The following is a 17,751-nucleotide window of genomic DNA, read 5'->3' as shown; positions in this document are numbered from 1 at the left end:
CCTGATAGTTGATGGAACTCATTTGCAGAACAGTGTGGTGCTGGAGTCACCCTTACAGGATGGTTAGTCAGCAGTTTAATCTGTGTAGTGATTGTAGGGTAAGTTGGACTTGGCATTTCCTGTGGAGCTAATTTGGTGACTCTGAGACTCTGTCCATTTCACCTGAGTGTTCAAGTATCTTGGCATAAAGTTTTTCTCAGTATTTACTATCTTTTAAAATACCCTTTATAGCTATATTCTTCTTTGTTTATTTCATTTATATCTTCTCTTTTTGCTTGCTTGACCTTGTCATTTTTTTTCTTCCAAAGTATCATTTTATTTGATTAGCCCTGTTTTCATTGACTGTTTAAAAAGAATATTTTTATTTATATACGTGTGTCATTATGAGTGTGGTTGCCCAGAGACCAGAAGAGGTCATCCGATCCTCTGGAGCTGAAGTTAAAGGTGGTTGTGAGCCACTGTGTGGGTGCTGGGGATGGAACTTGGTTCTTCTGCAAGAGCAGCCCACCGTGCCCTTGACAGTGGAGCCTTCTAGCCAACCCGTCACTGGCTTCTGCTATTTACTTTCCTTCCTTTTTCCCTTCTGTTTTTCTTGGTATAGATTGCATACCTTTTAAAAAAATCTTTTCCTACAAAGTTTAACATTTTAATTTCCTTCCAACTACAGCCTTGTTGCATCCCACAAGTCTTGCTGGCTTTTATTCTCATTATTGTTCAACATTAAGTATTCTCTAATTTCCACTTTGATTTCTTCTTTGACCCATACATATTTTTAGAAGTATATATGTGACTTTCCAAACCAAGGAAGGAGTAGTAGTTTCTTAATTTTTAGTTTCCACTTTAACATTTACCGTGAACTTGGATGCATCGTAACATGAGACTTCTTTGGAATTTGATGTATTTAGGCCTAGTCTGAATGCCCTTATATATATGACCAAGTATAGATAGATAATATACAGTACAAATCAATTTTTTTAAAAGTGTTCCACATGTGCTTTTTAAAAAAAAGTGTCTTTTCCATTATTTCTGTATTTGTGCATGTGTTAGGTCCAGTCTACACAATAACCATGTGTGTGTGTGTGTGTGTGTGTGTGTGTGTGTGTGTGTGTGTGTGTGTTATGTGTGATTGCCTGATTGTCACTGAGAGTGACATGTTAAACCCCATCACACCGTGGGTTTGGCGCTTTCTTGTAGCACTTTGGCTGTAGGAGATGTATTTTGAAGCTATCTTTTTGGAAGTATTCATGGTGAGAACAGTTTGATATCCCTGGCGAATCAAACATTTGTAGGTTATGACTGCATCTTACGCAGCACTTCATAGCATGAGGTAGCACTTCCGCAGCATGACACAGTGTTGTAGAATATTATTTCAAGGTGTGTTATTTTTGTTTATGCTCTGAAACGTTTGTTTAATGATGCAAAGATGTGTTTGATTAAATAAAATTCACCTGTGGTCAGGAGGCTCTGTCAGCAACTAGCTGACAGGAAGTGGTAGGGAGGAGCTGGGTGAGAAAGGGTTTATAAGGAGGGGCGAGGAGCCGCACAAGGGCTTTTTGGGGGATTCGAGCAAGGAAAGGGGGTTAGGTACTTCCTATTCAGCCTCTCTGAAGAGCAGAATTCCACCTTAACCTTTGAATCTTGAGTTCTTTAGAGGGAGAGAGGTTTAGTTAAGTTCCCTTCATAGCTTTGCAAGAGTCGGAGCCGGAGGGAACAGACTACCCTTCGGCTACGGCCCTTCCGGTCCTGCTGCTGGTGGTTCCGCTGCTGGTGGTTCCACTGCTGGTAGTGGTGGGGTTGCAGTTGCTGATTCAGACAGTTGTGGCTTAAAAGGCAGCAGCCATTTAAAAAAGGATACCACCACAGCACTTCCGCAGCATGACGCAGCGCTTCCGCAGCATGACGCAGCGCTTCCGCAGCATGACACAGCGCTTCTGTGCTCTTGGCTTTTCTTTGTCCTTTTTCTTTGAGTTCACCTTTTCTAAACAGCGTTTTTTTTTTTTTTTAAATCCATACTACTAATGTGTGCCTTTCAGGTTGAGGTTTTCAGCCCATTCTTATTAACATACTTGGATTCATGTCTAATTTTGCACAAACCCGTGTTTATTCCCGGTTTCCAGACCCTTCTGAGCATTGTTTAAGTTGACTTCTCCCACTTCTCACTCCACCCCCTCCTGTTAGCTGGACCGGAAGTTACCTGTCATGTTCCTATTTTATTGTCAGTCCTAAAACTTTTGACATGAATATCTTAGAATGGTTGATCAATGTCTTTAACCTTCTGATCAATACCACTTCAGTTCTGGGCACCTCCCAAATGATAAATTAGTTTGCCCAATACTTGGCCTCTGATAGCATTCTGGCCCGCCCCTTGGGGACCCGCCCTGCGCCCTGATGTAAAGCCTTCTTTAAGGAACAACCCCTCCTTTCTTCCTCTTCCCCTTCCCCCCTTTCTCGCCGTGAGGTGTGTACACCTCCACGTTCCCTTTTTCCCTTTCTTTCTCTTTCTTCCTCTTTTCCTTTTCCCCTCTCTTGCTCTCTCTCTGTCTCTCTATTAAAATAAACTCTCCACGTGGACATGTGTCTGCATGGTGTGAGTGACTTTCCACCGCTCCACACAACTGCCCACCGTGTCTGCAGGACGTGTCTCCCTCACCCACCAAGGCCTCTCGAGCACTGTATCATTAGTATCATTACGGCCTCTGTTTTGCTTTTGTTTGTTCTTAAGCCCGTTGATCATAATTGCGCAGTTCAGTCCCAATTTGCTTACATCTTCTTTGCTAGTCATTTCTTCCTACATACCAGACCTTCCGTTTTAGGTCATGTACATGTTTCCCAAATAATGTTCTTAGGAAGTTCCTGGAGTTTGTGGTTAATGCTGTGAACTGGTGTCTGTTTCCAGTCTGAAGGTCTAGACCAACGGGTGTTTTCTTTTTCAGCTGGAGAATGTTGTCCACTCGTGCTGGCCTCACTTGCTGTGGTCAGCCAGCTGATGCTTCTCCTTACTCAATGGTGTTTTTCCTCTGCTGCTTTTGTATCTCATCTTTGCCCAGTCTGGAGTCTGGAGATGGCCAGCAGTCGTCCTGCCTTGTCCTGCTGAGGAGCTGGGACTGCCAGGATGCGTTGCTGTGCCTAGCTTTGGGGTTTTGGCTGATGGTTTAGGTTGTGTTGTTTGTGTCTAGCCATCCTTTCTGGTTTTGGTTAACTGGTTAGGTTGTGTTGGTTAGTTGGTTGATTTCTTTGGGGATTTTTCATGACCTATATTGTTTGTTTCTTGCTTTACCTTTTTCTTTGATGGTGATAGGTAGGTGTGTATTTCATTGTTTATCCTGATAGCATGTGTTGTCTTTTTTAGTCCCAAAACGGGTACCTTCCTTCTGATTTAGAAAATTCTCAGCTGTTAATTTGGGTATTACATCTTCTAGTGCTTTCTTAACCCTCTAAAAGTCCAGCTCAATTTATGTGAAATTTTCTTGTATTTGTTTGAGATGTAGTCTCACAGCAAAGGTTGACCTTGAGATCTCTATATAGGTAGGTAAAGATGACCTTGAACTCTGACCTCTCTGGATCCACACAAGAGCTGAGATTGTAGGCGTGTGCCACCACACACAGGTATTTTGGAGCCTGGAGCTCATGGCTTGGGCTAGACTGTTTAGGAAGCCCTGGGGATCCTCTCATGTCCGCCCCACCCCCCAGCACTGGGATTACAGACAGGTTCATAGCTCCCAGCTTCTGCAGAGGTGTTGAACACGCTCTTGTGACCTAGCCATCTCCTCAGCACCAGTGCCCAGTGTTTACACTCAGTCCAGCCCTCTCACTGTCCGTCCCACCTCTTAGCCACACTCTGCTCCATAGTGTAGAATTTATTTTTCAGTCGTAGGAGAGGGTCTTGTGCATAGCCCCGGCTGTCCAGGAGCGCCCCCTGAGCACCAGGGTTACAAGACTGTTGACCTCCTCTGGCTCTTCTTTTGTTTGTTCGAAATAGTAACCTCATACCCTCAGCTCAGCTCAACACACGCAGTCTACAGTTAGAGTTCTGCAGTTGTTTCTCTGCTTTCTCTCGCTTATAATAGTGTATTTCCCTTGTGCTTAATGGTTTTTAAAATTATGAACCTAGGTTCTTTGCACGCTAATTAGTTGGAATTCTCTGTGGTTGGATTTGAAGTGCACTCTTCCAGAGAAGATTTGCTTTTTCAAACTTGTGGAAGCCTGGGGGAATGATGGGCTTGAGTCCATTTTAACTCCCTTGGAACCACTATAAAATCCATGGAGCTGACAAAATCAGTTTCCCATCCCTGCTTCTCTTTCCTCCTCCGCTGGTCTGGGCTCTTGCCCCAGTCCTGGGGTAGATATTTGTTCCAGGGAAAGCCTGACTTCCTGATTCACCCGTTGCTCACATTTCAAGTTATTTTTAAAATTATAGGTTGGGATGGGTGGGTACAGTTTGTCTTTATGGGTCACTGAGATTGCCTCTTGTTTCATGTGTTATTTTTTTTGACTGTGTGATGATGATGAGTGTACATGTATATGGTTCCCATTCAGGGATCAGAGGACAGCTTTGCTTCTTTCAATCCACCAGGGTTCTGGGGATAAAGCTCAGGCTGTCGAGTTTGCACAGCCCTCCCCGTACTTCCCAGTGAACTCAGAATGCCTTTAAAAACCATTGCTCTACTGTATCTGAAGTCATCTGTATTGTAGTCAGGGAAGCTGTTTCTAAATGTATCTCCCTCGCCACCTGGTCAAGTACAAGCCTCTCTCTCGGCCCTATCTCTCTGCTTGTGGTTGTTTTGGTAGAAAGGCATTACAGTGCCTCGGGGGCCCCCCACTTCTGTGATCCTTACATTAATAATTCTGTCTGCTTTTCACACTTGGCAAGAGGTCCGAGTCTTCAGGTTAATGCCTAGCGCACCAACTCTTCCAAATGACAGCCAGTAGGTTTAAAACTGTTCATTACATGGAGAACCCATGGGTACCAGGTATCTCAATGGTTCTCAACCTTCCTAATGCTGTGACCCCTTAATACAGTTCTCCATGTTGTGGTGACTCCCCCAAACCATGGAATTATTTTCATTGCTACTTCACAGCTATAACTTTTCTACTGTAAATATCTATGTTTTCTGATGGTCTTTAGGGACTTCCAAAGGGGTTGTGACCCACAGGTTGAGAACCATTGAAGTAACCTATGCCATTTAAGTAGGATGGAACAAACGATTAACTGTAAGGAAAGCGGTAATCAGCATAGGCCTGCACCTCGGCTTCTTGGTTACAAATATTGATCATTTTTGGCTTGAGCTACTGTGAGATCTCACTTCTTTTATTTCCCATGGAGTTGAAAAAAAGTGGACAGCTTGCAGGTTTGAGATTGAGAGAACATGGCTTTGTTGGGCCTATGGTTTAAACTCTTCGGGGCCTGGGAAAATCAAGTGGCTTTTATGTATACTAATCTGTGGTCACTGTGAAGATCACGACTTAAAATTCAGCTAATGCTGAGAAACTGCAGGCATTTCAACGGTATCAAATGTTAACTGGAATGAATGGTTCGGGGTTTTGGTTTTGGCTTGGGGGCGGAGACGGTAGTTAGAAATGCACCTTCCAACAAGTGCAGGATGGCTGCTTTCTTTTAAGCATTTGGTGTCCTGTAGTGACAGCCCCCTGCAGCAGGAGGCCTTTGACGCCAGCTCAGTGCAGCTGGCCTACGCCACCGTGAGTCATTTTGCGCCCAGTTGTTAATAATGGAAGGAGCTTGTCACTCCCTGCAGAGTTTGGTGTGTAATTTATGGATTATAAACCCGTGCTGAAGTCTCAGAGAAAGTTAATTTCATTAAGTAAGAGTGAGATCCGGCTCTCTTCCAGTTCTCACGCCCTCAAGGTGCGCCAGTATTCCTGTAGTCTTCAGCCAGAGGTTTCTGCAGGAGTTTGTACTGGTTCCCTGTCTGCACAGTACGCATCCTTCCAGGGACTTTGGGGAGACGTTTAAAGTTCCACTTGAACCGTCTAGTTTTGGGTTTGTTTGTTTGTTTTCGTGACAGGGATTCTCTGTGTAGAACCTGCTGTCCTGGAACTCACTCTGTAGCCCAGGCTGGCCTTGAACTCACAGAGATCCATCCACCTGCCTCTGCCTCCTGAGTGCTCTGATTAAAAGAATGCGCTACCACTGCCCCACCTGAACCATCTAGGTTTGAGTACTAGCAAGACTAGTACTCAGTTATGGGAGGGGTCTTGGGATTCTTTGCAATTTTGTTTATCTGTAGAAGGCTGAACTGGGTGATACAGACCCACTACCATAGGCAGGCTGTTATGGGTAGTCCCCTCCATAGCATAGGATCCAGGACCATAGAATACCCCTTTTTTCTGCTCCCCTTATCTACATGGGTTCTCCTTCAGAAGAGGGTGTCCACTTAAAACACTAAGTTATCAGGTTCGAAGTCTGTCTTTCATGGCTTCCTTTCTCACATTTTTCCATCCACCTTCAAACTTTTCATTAAAAAAGCGGTGGTGGCGCACGCCTTTAATCCCAGCACTCGGGAGGCAGAGCCAGGCGGATCTCTGTGAGTTCGAGGCCAGCCTGGGCTACCAAGTGAGTTCCAGGAAAGGCGCAAAGCTACACAAAGAAACCCTGTCTCGAAAAACAAAACAAAACAAAACAAAAAAACAAAAAAAAAAAAAGCATACATACAAGGAAAAAAAGGTAGACGAAAACACACCGAACATGGCCCCTTAACCAGACCTACTAAACTAGACAGTAAGTCATGGGTCCTTGACCTACTCCTGCCCGGTCTCCTGGTTTTCTCCCTCCTGGTGTTTGCTCAGCTAAGGGCCACACTCTGCTGACCTCTGCTACTGAGTCCTTAAGTCCCGGGTTATTGTAAAACATAAGGATTTGGGACTGGGAGATGGCTGAGCAGATAAAGGTACTTGCTCAATAAGCCTGACAACCCAAGCGTAATCCCCAGAAACCATACAAAGCGAAAGAGACAGAAGGTCTCCATAAAGTTGCCCTCTGACCTCCATGTTTGTGCGCGCGCGCGCACACACACATACACGTCACACACACACACACACACACACACACACACACACACACTGAATTTTTTTAAATAAGGGTTCATAATGGAATTGATTTGTTCAAAGCCAACCAACCATAGCCCAGTTCCCTTGTCCAAATGTATTTGGGTTCCCTAAGAAACTGTTTCATATTTAATAGAATTTTGGTTTTTATTTCACAGTATCTATGCTCAACAACAAAAGATCCGGAAAAACATATATGAGACCTAGGTTTTTATCTGCTTTTGATAACTGTTGAGAGCTAACTACACAACTAATCCCATTTATCATGTATGCTTGGTAATACTCCCCAGTAGTCTATGCCAGCCATGCTCATGCACCCCGTGCAAGCCAAGAAAGGCAATCTACAGGGTGCCGGGGAGGGGGTGGGGTGGGGCAGGCCTGAAGCAAGCCCTTGAGGGATTCCTATCCTAGGACCTCTCATCTCTGCGCTGGGTCCTATAATCCTTCTGACAGGAAAACGAAACTCTCCAGGAGATGTACACTGGGAAGTGGTCCCCTTGGCAGGAGAGGAGAGTTAGGAAAAGACAGTAAGCGACCACAGAGAATCTCTGAGCCAGCCTGGTGCACCATCTCATCATGCCATTTTTTGCCAGAATGTTCCCTGAGCACCCATCCCCTTTCCTTCTGCCTTTGACTCTAAGTCACCCATGCCTCCTGCGCCCATCCACCCCTCAGACTTCCACCTACCTTGAGCATCTGCTGTGTGCCAGACACATCAGGAAGGCAACAGGACAGTCCCTCTCCCTGCCTCCCAGACATAAAGATACACAACACAAAACTTGATCCAGGGCTTGGTGGGTGCTGGGAGAGCTGATGAGACGTTCCAACAGGGAGCCATGTTACAGGGAATTGAGGGAGAGAGCTGGTCCAAGTGGTGTAGCTGAGCTCTTCTATTTTGGTTTCAATCCCGACCCTGTCTTACCGTGTGGCTTTAGTAAGTCACCAAACTTTGTAGCGCTCACCTCTGACCCATGTGAAATAAGGAGGCTACGGTCTACTTGATGGAGTTAAACAAGGCTATGGGCTCCGCAGGGCATCTGTTGGTGGGGAGCTCAAGAAACAGTAACTTACCGCCCTCTCCTCTGCAAACCAGCCCTGACTTATGTTCTTTTAGATGCTAGAATCTCCATTAACAGCTCCCCTGGGTCCCCTCTCTTACATGCTCAGCGAATGCCAGCGAATTGAATGAGAGAGAGGATGCCTGAGTGAGTCGCTGTCACCACAGGGCAGGGCTCTGCTGCATGTTGTATTTAGCCTTATGACAAATGCCACCTCATGCGGCAGTTCCAGAAGGGACTGTGCCAGCAAACATCGGCTGGTGGTGTCTTACTCCACGGTCCTGGGGCTAGTGTGTAAAAGAAAGATTCCTCTGCCGTCACCTCAAAGTATTGTTTTGACAACTCGGACTCATGGGTTAAGTGAAAGTGTCAGCGGGAGTGGGGTGGGAGGGTGAGGGGGTGGAGGGGGTGGGGAGGTGGGGGAGGGATAGACAGGAAAGACAAGGGTGGGGATCAGGGCCGACCTGCCGAGCTCATGCATCTGTTAGCCATGTTTTGCAGGAGCCCAGCTACCCTGAGTCTTCACCGGGGAAGATGTAATGTGTTTTTGTTTCCTCTCCCTCTGTAGGAGTAGCATCACCAGCTGTCGGGTGCGGACTGAGAGTGAGCCGCCGTGTGGCTCCCCGGTGGTCAGTGGCGACCCCAAGGAGGATCACAACTATAGCAGTGCCAAGTCCTCCAATGCTCGAAGCACGTCTCCCGCCAGCGACTCGGTCTCCTCCTCTTCCTCCTCCTCCTCCTCCTCCTCCTCAGCTGATGACCACTACGAGTTTGCCACGAAGGGGAGCCAGGAGGGCAGTGAGGGAAGCTTCCAGAGCCACGAGAGCCACAGCGAGACAGAGGAGGACGACAGGAAACCCAGCCAGAAGGAGGCCAAGGATGCCCTGGGGGACAGCGGCTACGCGTCCCAGCACAAGAAGCGACAGCACTTCGCCAAGGCCAGGAAGGTCCCCAGTGACACCCTGCCCCTCAAAAAGAGACGCACAGAAAAGCCCCCCGAGAGCGACGATGAGGAGATGAAAGAGGCGGCCGGGTCGCTGCTGCACTTGGCAGGGATTCGGTCCTGTTTGAACAACATCACCAATCGGACGGCGAAGGGGCAGAAAGAGCAAAAGGAAACCACAAAAAATTGAAACAAGTCTCTGATTTGTTTTGAACTTACGGCCATTTGGTTTCAGCATGTCAGGAGATTTCTAATGATTTGTGGCAATATCAGCAATTTTTTTCTTTTTCTTTTTTTCCTTTTGTTGGTTTGGTTTTCTTTTCTTTCTTTCTTTCTTTCTTTTTTTTTTTTTTTTTTTGTTAATTTGCCCCCCACTCCTTTGTTTTTGGACCCTTAAGAATTTTATGTTTAAAGGAGATTGAAGCCATAGAACTCATATTGACACTCAGCCGTTTTACAAAAGCTTTTCTTTATCTGAAGACAAAAAAAACCGAAAGGGAAAAAAAAAAAAGCCAAAATTAACCATTGCTTCCTGCAGCCTGTCAGAAACCTGTGGCTGAACCCACAGGGATGTCAACATTAATGTCACAGGAACACTCCCGCGCCACCGAGGAGGCACACGTGCAGAATCATCACGCTCAGGCCAACCCTTAGGTTTAAAAAGTCAGTTGTGTTCGGATTGAAACTGGGGAGCAGTTGCGGAGGCTGACGAGCCCCGTGTCCCCCTTGGAACAGTATCCTCTGAGGGTAACACCATGCTCTGGCCCTGGTGTCCTACTGTGCCAGAAACACCAACGGCATGGCCATATAGCAAGCCCAGGGCTCGGCTTAAGCCAGTCCTCTGTGCTGCTTAAGCTTGAACGTGGTACGTCTCACAAGCTGACTACCAGACTGTTCATGTACATCCTGTGTCAGTGACCAAGGAGAGGCAGGGAGGATTCTTAGAGCCATTGCTCACCACTGAATTCTGCTCTGTATTAAGACTTTCCAAAAGCCATAAGCCTGAAGGTTGGCCCTGCGTGCGCACGCACGCACGCACGCACGCACACACATACTCACACACGAGACTTAAAGATGATGCAGAAAACAGGCTATGTCCTTTTAACTGCCCACGACATGACAGTAGCTGTTAAGAAAGCAAAGATGGTACAGATTCTTTCCCATCAAAACAATCTGATCCAAGTTGGGGGGCGGGGAGGGGGGTGCTACAGAAACTGCCATTAGTATTGTGGTGTCTTTTTAAGAGGTTAAAGAAGCATTGATGGACACAAACAGCAAAAACATGGCAAACAATACAACTCCTATATTGCCCTCAAAAAGGGTTTGCAATTAATGTCAGGATTCATTTTTTTGCAAAAAATAAAAAATAAAAAAAAATAAGAAGAAAAAAATCAGTAATTTTCACATTCAGCCAGTGTAGCCAGCAGAAATTTCTGATCCACGATGCATGGATTCCTTTGAAGAAAAGAAAAAAAAAAAGAAAAAGGAAAAAAAAATTACAAAAACAAACTTTTTTTTATTAAAAAATAACAAAGTTCTTGTAAGGTAAATAATGTATTTAGCATGAAGCATGAATTATTTTCATATAAATATAGAAAATAGAGAGAAGGCTATGCCTCTAATTTTTAAGCCCTTAGGCTTAGAGGTTCTTTTGTTCTTTTTTTCTTTTCCTTTTTTTTCTTTTCTTTTTTTCTTTCTTTTTTTTTGTTGTTATTTTGTTTTGGTTTTTTGAAGCAGGTGTTTAAGGTTTAACCTTCTTCAGGGACAAACTCTGACTGTTGGGGAACTTACTCTGCAATATAAATTATCTTCATACTCTGGTAGGGCTTATGGTTGAGCTCTATACTGCCTTGTCCACACTCAGCCCCGACCCCTCTGATTCTCTACTGAAGAGTGTGTCCTTCCCTTTGTCTGTATGTGTTTAACATGACGCAATAATTCGAGGGTAAACTTAGTAGTGTGTATGGTAGAATCGAGAGAATTATGGGACGCTTACTTGAGAAAAAAAATCATTACCGTGATTTGGTTCTAGGAAAAAGGCAGTGAATAATTATGCAAATTCACCAGAAGAAGGGGAACCATGCTAATGGGCCTTATTGGGTGAGGGTAAGAGATAGGGTACATGGGTAGGAGGAAGTAAGTGATAATGGGCTTGGATGGGCCCGCCCTCCTTGTTTTACTGTGACAGTGAGATTTCACAGTGAGAAGGGGGCTGGCCATCTCTGCCTCTTCAGCAGTATCCGCCCTGGGACTAAGACCACCTAGACAGTGAGAGCTGAATAACAACCAGACCATGTCACACAAGCCAGAAACTCCAGTTACCTTTGCCAAGAAAGTGTTTTTCCTTGAGGTCTAAAGAGAAATCCCTAAAACAATATGGCCTTCCATCCAATTGGACCTATTAAAAAATAAAAACACTACCGTGGCTCAGGGTCAGATGTTTGGGAGAGGGAGAAAGTGAGGTGACCTTGGACTTTTGACACAGGGCAGTAGTGGGCCTTTAAAGCTATGTCCACCTGTCAGAACCAGGTCCCATGGCAACTGCATCAGCCTGGGAGGAAAGATGTGTTATCTGGTGCATTTCCCCCTACCTGACCTGAAGGCAGCTTCAGAAAGGAGGGGTGGGGTGGGAAGGACCTCCCACTTTAGGGCAGACTAGATTTACACACACACACACACACACACACACACACACACACACACACACACACACACACACACACGGTCTGTCCCTGAGCCTGCCCTCTCAACATGGGGATTCAGGGTTAGATGAGAGGGCAGGTGTGGTTTTTTCCAGTGCTCTGATCCCTCTTTGTCCACACACCTCTGACACCCTATAAGCCATCCACAGCTCTGGAACCTGAGCCACACTTAGATTTCTGTTGTCACCTAACCAAGTCCAAAAGACCACCCTCCCACCCCCCAAGATGGTGAGACTCAGACCTCTCCTGAAGGTGAAGGTAAGCGCTCTCGCTCACTCGCTCGCTCGCTCGCTCGGCACTGTTTCTGGCAGGGGACTTCTTCCAGTGAAAACCCCCCACGTGGGCTGTCTCCCCTCGTTTTTCTTTTCCCGAAGGGGCAGAGGCCTCTTTCCGAGATAACAAGATGCAGTGTGTGTGTGATTTACTTTTCTGATCTCGCGGAGATCTAGAAAACTATCTTATACAAGTGTGTTCTGATCCCCAGAACCACTCTTTTTGCATAAATACCTCATCGGGCAGCTTTCTAAGTGTTATTTTCCTGAGCCTCCCTTGGCGCCTTTGTTGGAATTTTCTGGAAGACTTGTTGGGGAAACTTTAGTAAGGGTACTTTTTCTATTTTCCTTCTGTTTTGGGAGGCATATACATTATGCGTAACCAAAACAATGGCTCAATTGTGTTGAACTCTGTATTTTGACTGTTGAGGCGAAAACAAAGTTATCAATGTGTATGTGGACGTTTGTAGCGAAGTCTGCCGAATGAGGCTGTCCGTGTCCTTAACAAGCCAAGGGGCAGGAGGCATCCTCTCTTTCCCCTCCCCCAAGAGCAGTAGAGAATTTAAGCACAAGCCTATTTGTGAAAGAATATTTTGCTTAAGTGTAATTCACTTTAGTCTTGGACTTCCTTCCCAAGTGTCAGGTGTTCTTTTAGCTTTCAAACTAGCCTGTGTATCCATTAGTCTGACAGATCGCCTGAGCATCGTTCAAGGGGTGTGGTGTTCTTCTTTGTGGTTCATGTGTCGTTCCAGGATCTCATGTACTCACATGGGGCAGGGGGGGGAGGGGGAGACGGGGAACTCTAGCAATATTTACAGATGCTTTGGAAACAGCAGTGAACAAACACATCAGCACCGTGGCGTCTCGACCACTGGCTGTTGGCCCTCAGACACATTTAAGAGGAGAGACAGTGGCTTTCTTTTCTTAGGTGAAATAGACATTTTATCCTCCTCTGGGTTGTCGTCTTTCTCCAGTACTTTGTGGAAAGGGTTTGCATCATAGATTTTTTTCTTTCTGATAATATCATAAGCTCCTACTTCCTTCCTCTCTCCAGTCAGTATATTTTTCAAGAGTTCTTTTGATAAAGCTGGCTCTCTGAAATTAAAGCTGAACCAAACCCGCATGTGTAAGGAAACCGTGGTCAGGACACCTGAAGCAGGTCTCCATTCTTGGCTGGGTCTTTAAGGAGGAATGGGTTGATACCCTTTCCCAAGAATGGACTTTTTTTTTCTTGTCGCGTCCTTGGGCATGTCTGGTGCTTTCTGATCAGAGCGGTTCCTACCACGGAACATTCTAGAAGGAGTATTGCACTCAGTGGTGCCCAGGCAAGAGAGAATGGCTTTGGTGCCCAGCCTAAGAGTCCAACACAGCAGGCCCATGCTCAGCACCCCAAGCCACCAATTTGGGTTTCAGTGGTGCCACTCTGGGACCTCCAGCCTCTCGGGGGGGGGGGAGGCTACGACATGATGCTAGAGTTAGGAACAAGTGACCTGCATGGGAGGTTTTTCCCGTATCTAGGATTAGACTGAATTTAGTGTGATTTCTCTTCCCATTTCAAACCTTATTCAGGTTGGGACTCATTTCTTTCTGGTGGATCACAGCTGCCCAGATGTTGCAATTGATTTCTTTGTTTCTATAGAGAAGTCCTTTTCTTTCATCTTCAGAAGCTTTGTTTTAGTATTATTATTATTATCATTTGCCACCAAAAGAAAACATTGGAACCTATGTCCCCTCTTGATTGTGACTTGCCAGTGTTGACAGTTCAGTCCTTCGTGTTGTAGATCCCAGCCCACCAGTACTATATCAAACACTGTTAGGCACATGATGCAGCACTGTGATCTAATTTAAATAATACTTTTTTATTATTTATACTACTATATATAATATACATCAACACTTTTGCTATATAACCTACGTGATAAACCCTTTTTAGTTACCTGTCAGACTAGACTTTGGTTTCTATTGCAGTTAACACAGTTACAGAATTGTAATGGTGTCTTTTTTTTTTTTAAATTTTTTTTCCTTTGTAATGGAATGTGTAAATCAAAGTATATACATTGTGTGGTGTTCCTGTTTCTTGGGATGTCATGAGGAGTTACACACGGCATTCAGTGTTCTGTATAGACCTGCCCACCTTTGTGAATTCATCTGTTAACCCATCTTCGTTTGAGAGCGTGCCAGCCATGGTGGCTAACTCCCAACGTCCTCTCCCTGCTGGCTCTTCTTGAATTAAGCACAGACTTGTCCACTCGGTTGCTTTATCATGAATCATGGGTGTGACTCGGTCTCTCTTCCACCCTTCCAGCAAACCAGTGCTGGCTTCACTGACCAAAAATGAAGGAAGGAAAACACCACTTTAAAAAGCGATCCACCTTTTCATGGCCGAAACGGATGTCTATGGTGCTGCCTCGTGCTGCCGAGCTTCTGGAATCAGACCGCTGTGGAATGATCATTTCTGATTTGCTGTGGGATGCTCACAAGTACCCTTCCTATCTTGTTAGTATTGAAATCAAGACTCTTGGTTTGAGATCTGTACAGCAGTGTTTCTCCACTGTGTTTCATTTGCAAAAGCGGAGAACGTGTCTTCTCTGCCCTTTTGCAAATAATCGATACTCCATATTGGATTCTCAAAAGACTTCGATATGGTGATCCTGTCAAACCTAGAAATTGTATTTTATCTTTTCATACCTGATTTCCCCCTATTTCCCCTGTATTCAAGGAAACAGCACACTTTCTGTTGTGGATGCATTCACCATTTCCTGAGTCTGTGTGTTGAAGCCATCCAAGGCCGTAGCTGGTTCAGCCGGTCCCACCCCATTGTCCTCACTGCCTGTACGCCATGGTGAACATGGGGGTGGAAAAGTATCTGCGTGTGTCCGGGCAACAGCTACATGGACATTTTCTTAGTGCTCCGATTCTGTAACGTTTCTGAGTTTTGTTTTAATTTTACAGAAAACAAAACCACAGTGATAAAGCAGTGAGAAGACCGAGAGGTTTGTGGCTGAATCTTAGGGTCACTCGACCTTTCCAAGCCAACAGATCTACAAGGCCAAATTAATTTACAAGAGTAATAATTTCTTCAGAAGCCAATTTTTTTTTCTGTATTTCTGTATGAAACTGCCAATATCATGAACAGAAGGGGAGAATCATAAGGGAGAAAGAAAGTGATGTCCGGTGGTGCTTGCATTTGCCTGAAGCAGCGGTGTGGAGATGGCGCCATCAGCCGAGCTCGGGGGACTTGGTGTTGCTTGGGAGGGATCCATACAGCATTTTGCGTTCTTCATGTGTAATCATATTGCCAAAGACAAACTACTTCATCATTTATTGTAAATAACACTTCCCCAGACCTACCATAAAGTTTCTGTGATGTATCGTCTTCCAGTTGCAATAAAAATTACTGAGTTGCATCAATTGAAGGTGAGCATTGCGTGTTGTGTAAGCACTGAGCCATAGAAGAGGTCGTGTGTGTGGGGTGTGTGTGGGGTGTGTGTGGGTGTGGTGTGGGTGCAGGCATGTGCTGTGCAGAGGCCAGAAGTTAATATCTTCCTTGATAAATCTTTATTTTAATGTGTATTGTATCTGCATTTGTATGCCAGGTGTTTGTGGAGGCCAGAGGGGAACATCAGATCCCCGGGCGCTGGAGTAACAGGAGGTTGTAGGTTGCCCAATGTAGGTGCTGGAAACCAAACTTGGATCTTCTGGAAGACACTGCCTGTCACTGCATCTGAAGCTCACCAGCTACCTAGGCTGACTTGCCACAAAGCTCTAGGAGCCCTCTGTTCCTGCCTAGGGTTAGAAGCACTGTACTCAGCTGTCTAGGCTGGCACAGTAGGCTGTTTACCACCTGAGTCATCTCCTGGGTCCTGAGACACTGCATTCTGTTTCTAACCCATAGTAGCTTATCTGTGCAGTTTTCTGTCTGGTTTTAGGGTCTCAGCTGCACGCCATACCCATCCTCACACATGCCTTCATTTTGATGGGAAATTTCTCACTGTTCTGCAAAGCCACTAGGTTAGGATAAGCACAGGGCTCCCATCACCAGCCATAGAACTTGTGGCTAAGAGTTGGTCTTGTTTGGAAGTTGCCAAACACTAAAATAAAGTTGCACTTTGGCACTGGGGTCTGCCTAGCTGTCCTATATCCTGAGGGTCTCCAATGATGACATCCCTACACTAAAACTCATCTTCTGGGGTTTATGTTACCACTGCACAGGTGCCCACTCCAGTCCCCTGTACACACATACCCTGTGAGTCTCCTTTCTGTTATAATAAAAGAATATCAGCTGTATGCAGCCAGGGTGGGGGTGGGGATCACATGGCAAGGCAGGCAGGGAGTGATTAAGGGCTAAATTTGTTCTTCGTAACAACCCCTTGTCCTGGGAAATAACCAGATCCTATGGGAACTACATTAATATCTGCTGAGCATGATGCCCCTTAGGACCTAATTAGCTTCCACTAGGTCTCACCTCTTAAAGGCCCTGCCACCATCCTGGGGCCCATGGTTCCAGCAGATGAGTCTCTGCAGCACACACCCAAAGCAGGTGACTAGGCATCTGTCATCTCTGATGAAGAGGAAATGATGCTCTAATGTGAGAAGTCCACGGAGTCTATTTAATAAGCAAAAGGAATTTATTTGGGGGTTAACTCACTACCATGGGAGATTGACCGTAGGGTCCGGGAAAGCCAAGCTATGTCCCATACTGCTTTGCCTGGTGTAAGATCTCAGCATCCGATACCATGAGGAGGTGAAGAGGGAGCCGCGTACTTGCATCCCAGGCCTTAAGGGTTCCAGCGGCCATGTCCCAGAGGCATGTACTTCAAGGTCATAGGCAGATGTAACAGTTACCTGCTACCTCCCTAGGGGCGGTGCTTCAAGGTCAAAGCTAGAACAGCTACCCACTACAATGCTCCCCAAAGATTTTCTGGTCCCTTTCCTGGTGGTTTTGACTTTTAGTGAATTCAAGTCTCCAGGCATGCACAGCAGGCCTTTTACCCTAAGCTATCCCCATAGCCCTGAGAGATTCCATCCCATTTTTTTAACCTGGGCTTCACCAATAGTAGTAGATCTAACCTCAGTCACCACCCCACTAAGGCACCTTTGTTGCCTAGGAATCTCAGGCTGCATCCCTCGGCTCCTATCCTGGGTCACAGTGTTACTGTAACAGTAACAGTCCATCTGTACTGGATGGATGCTAATTCCCAGTGTTCCTGTCCCAAATGTCCACTTCAGTGTCCTGCTTGGCCCATGTTCTTTGGGTCTTGCTTTCAGGGTCACCTTGAAAGTCACAATATGTCCTCTCGATGCCAAGTCAGTGTTTGAGGAGAGACATTATAGGGAGGAAGGGCAGAAGTCATGTACTTTCAGCCGAATCTGATGAATTAGGTAATTTGCCATGTTAAGTAATGTTTGAGGCCAACTAAAAGCAGGTAGCCTCAGAAAATAGCACATACAACTGTGTGTGTGTCCATGTTTGACTCGTGTGTACATGCACATGTATGTGTGGGTGAATAAGTATGCCTGCATGTGAGTCAGAGGCCTACAGTCGCTCTCCATCTTATTTTTTTATTGCTAGTTTATGTGTGTAGGTGTTTTGTCTATATTTGTGTACTGCATACATGCCTGGTGCTTATGGAGGCCAGAAGAGGACATCGGATCCCCTAGAATTAGAGTTACAGACATTTTTTGAGCTGCCATGTGGATACTGGGAATTGAAC

At 45.6% G+C, this 17,751-nt stretch overlaps 1 protein-coding gene across 3 annotated transcripts in view; it reads left to right on the top strand.

Annotated features, from left to right (window-relative positions):
- Positions 1 to 10,090, top strand: part of Foxn3 (forkhead box N3) — a 273,922-nt gene extending 263,832 nt beyond the window's left edge. For all 3 annotated transcript variants that reach the window (XM_059279027.1, XM_059279025.1, XM_059279028.1), the window contains one exon: positions 8,689 to 10,090. In XM_059279027.1, the coding sequence (XP_059135010.1) occupies positions 8,689 to 9,253 (565 nt within the window). In that variant the 3' untranslated portion in view covers positions 9,254 to 10,090. The remainder of the gene's footprint in view (positions 1 to 8,688) is intronic.
- The last annotated feature ends 7,661 nt before the right edge of the window (positions 10,091 to 17,751 follow it).

Source organism: Peromyscus eremicus, chromosome 14, assembly GCF_949786415.1.
Source record: "Peromyscus eremicus chromosome 14, PerEre_H2_v1, whole genome shotgun sequence".
NCBI classification, from domain to species: domain Eukaryota; kingdom Metazoa; phylum Chordata; class Mammalia; order Rodentia; family Cricetidae; genus Peromyscus; species Peromyscus eremicus.
Note: the sequence above shows the minus strand (reverse complement) of the source record. Positions and strands in the feature narration are given on the sequence as shown.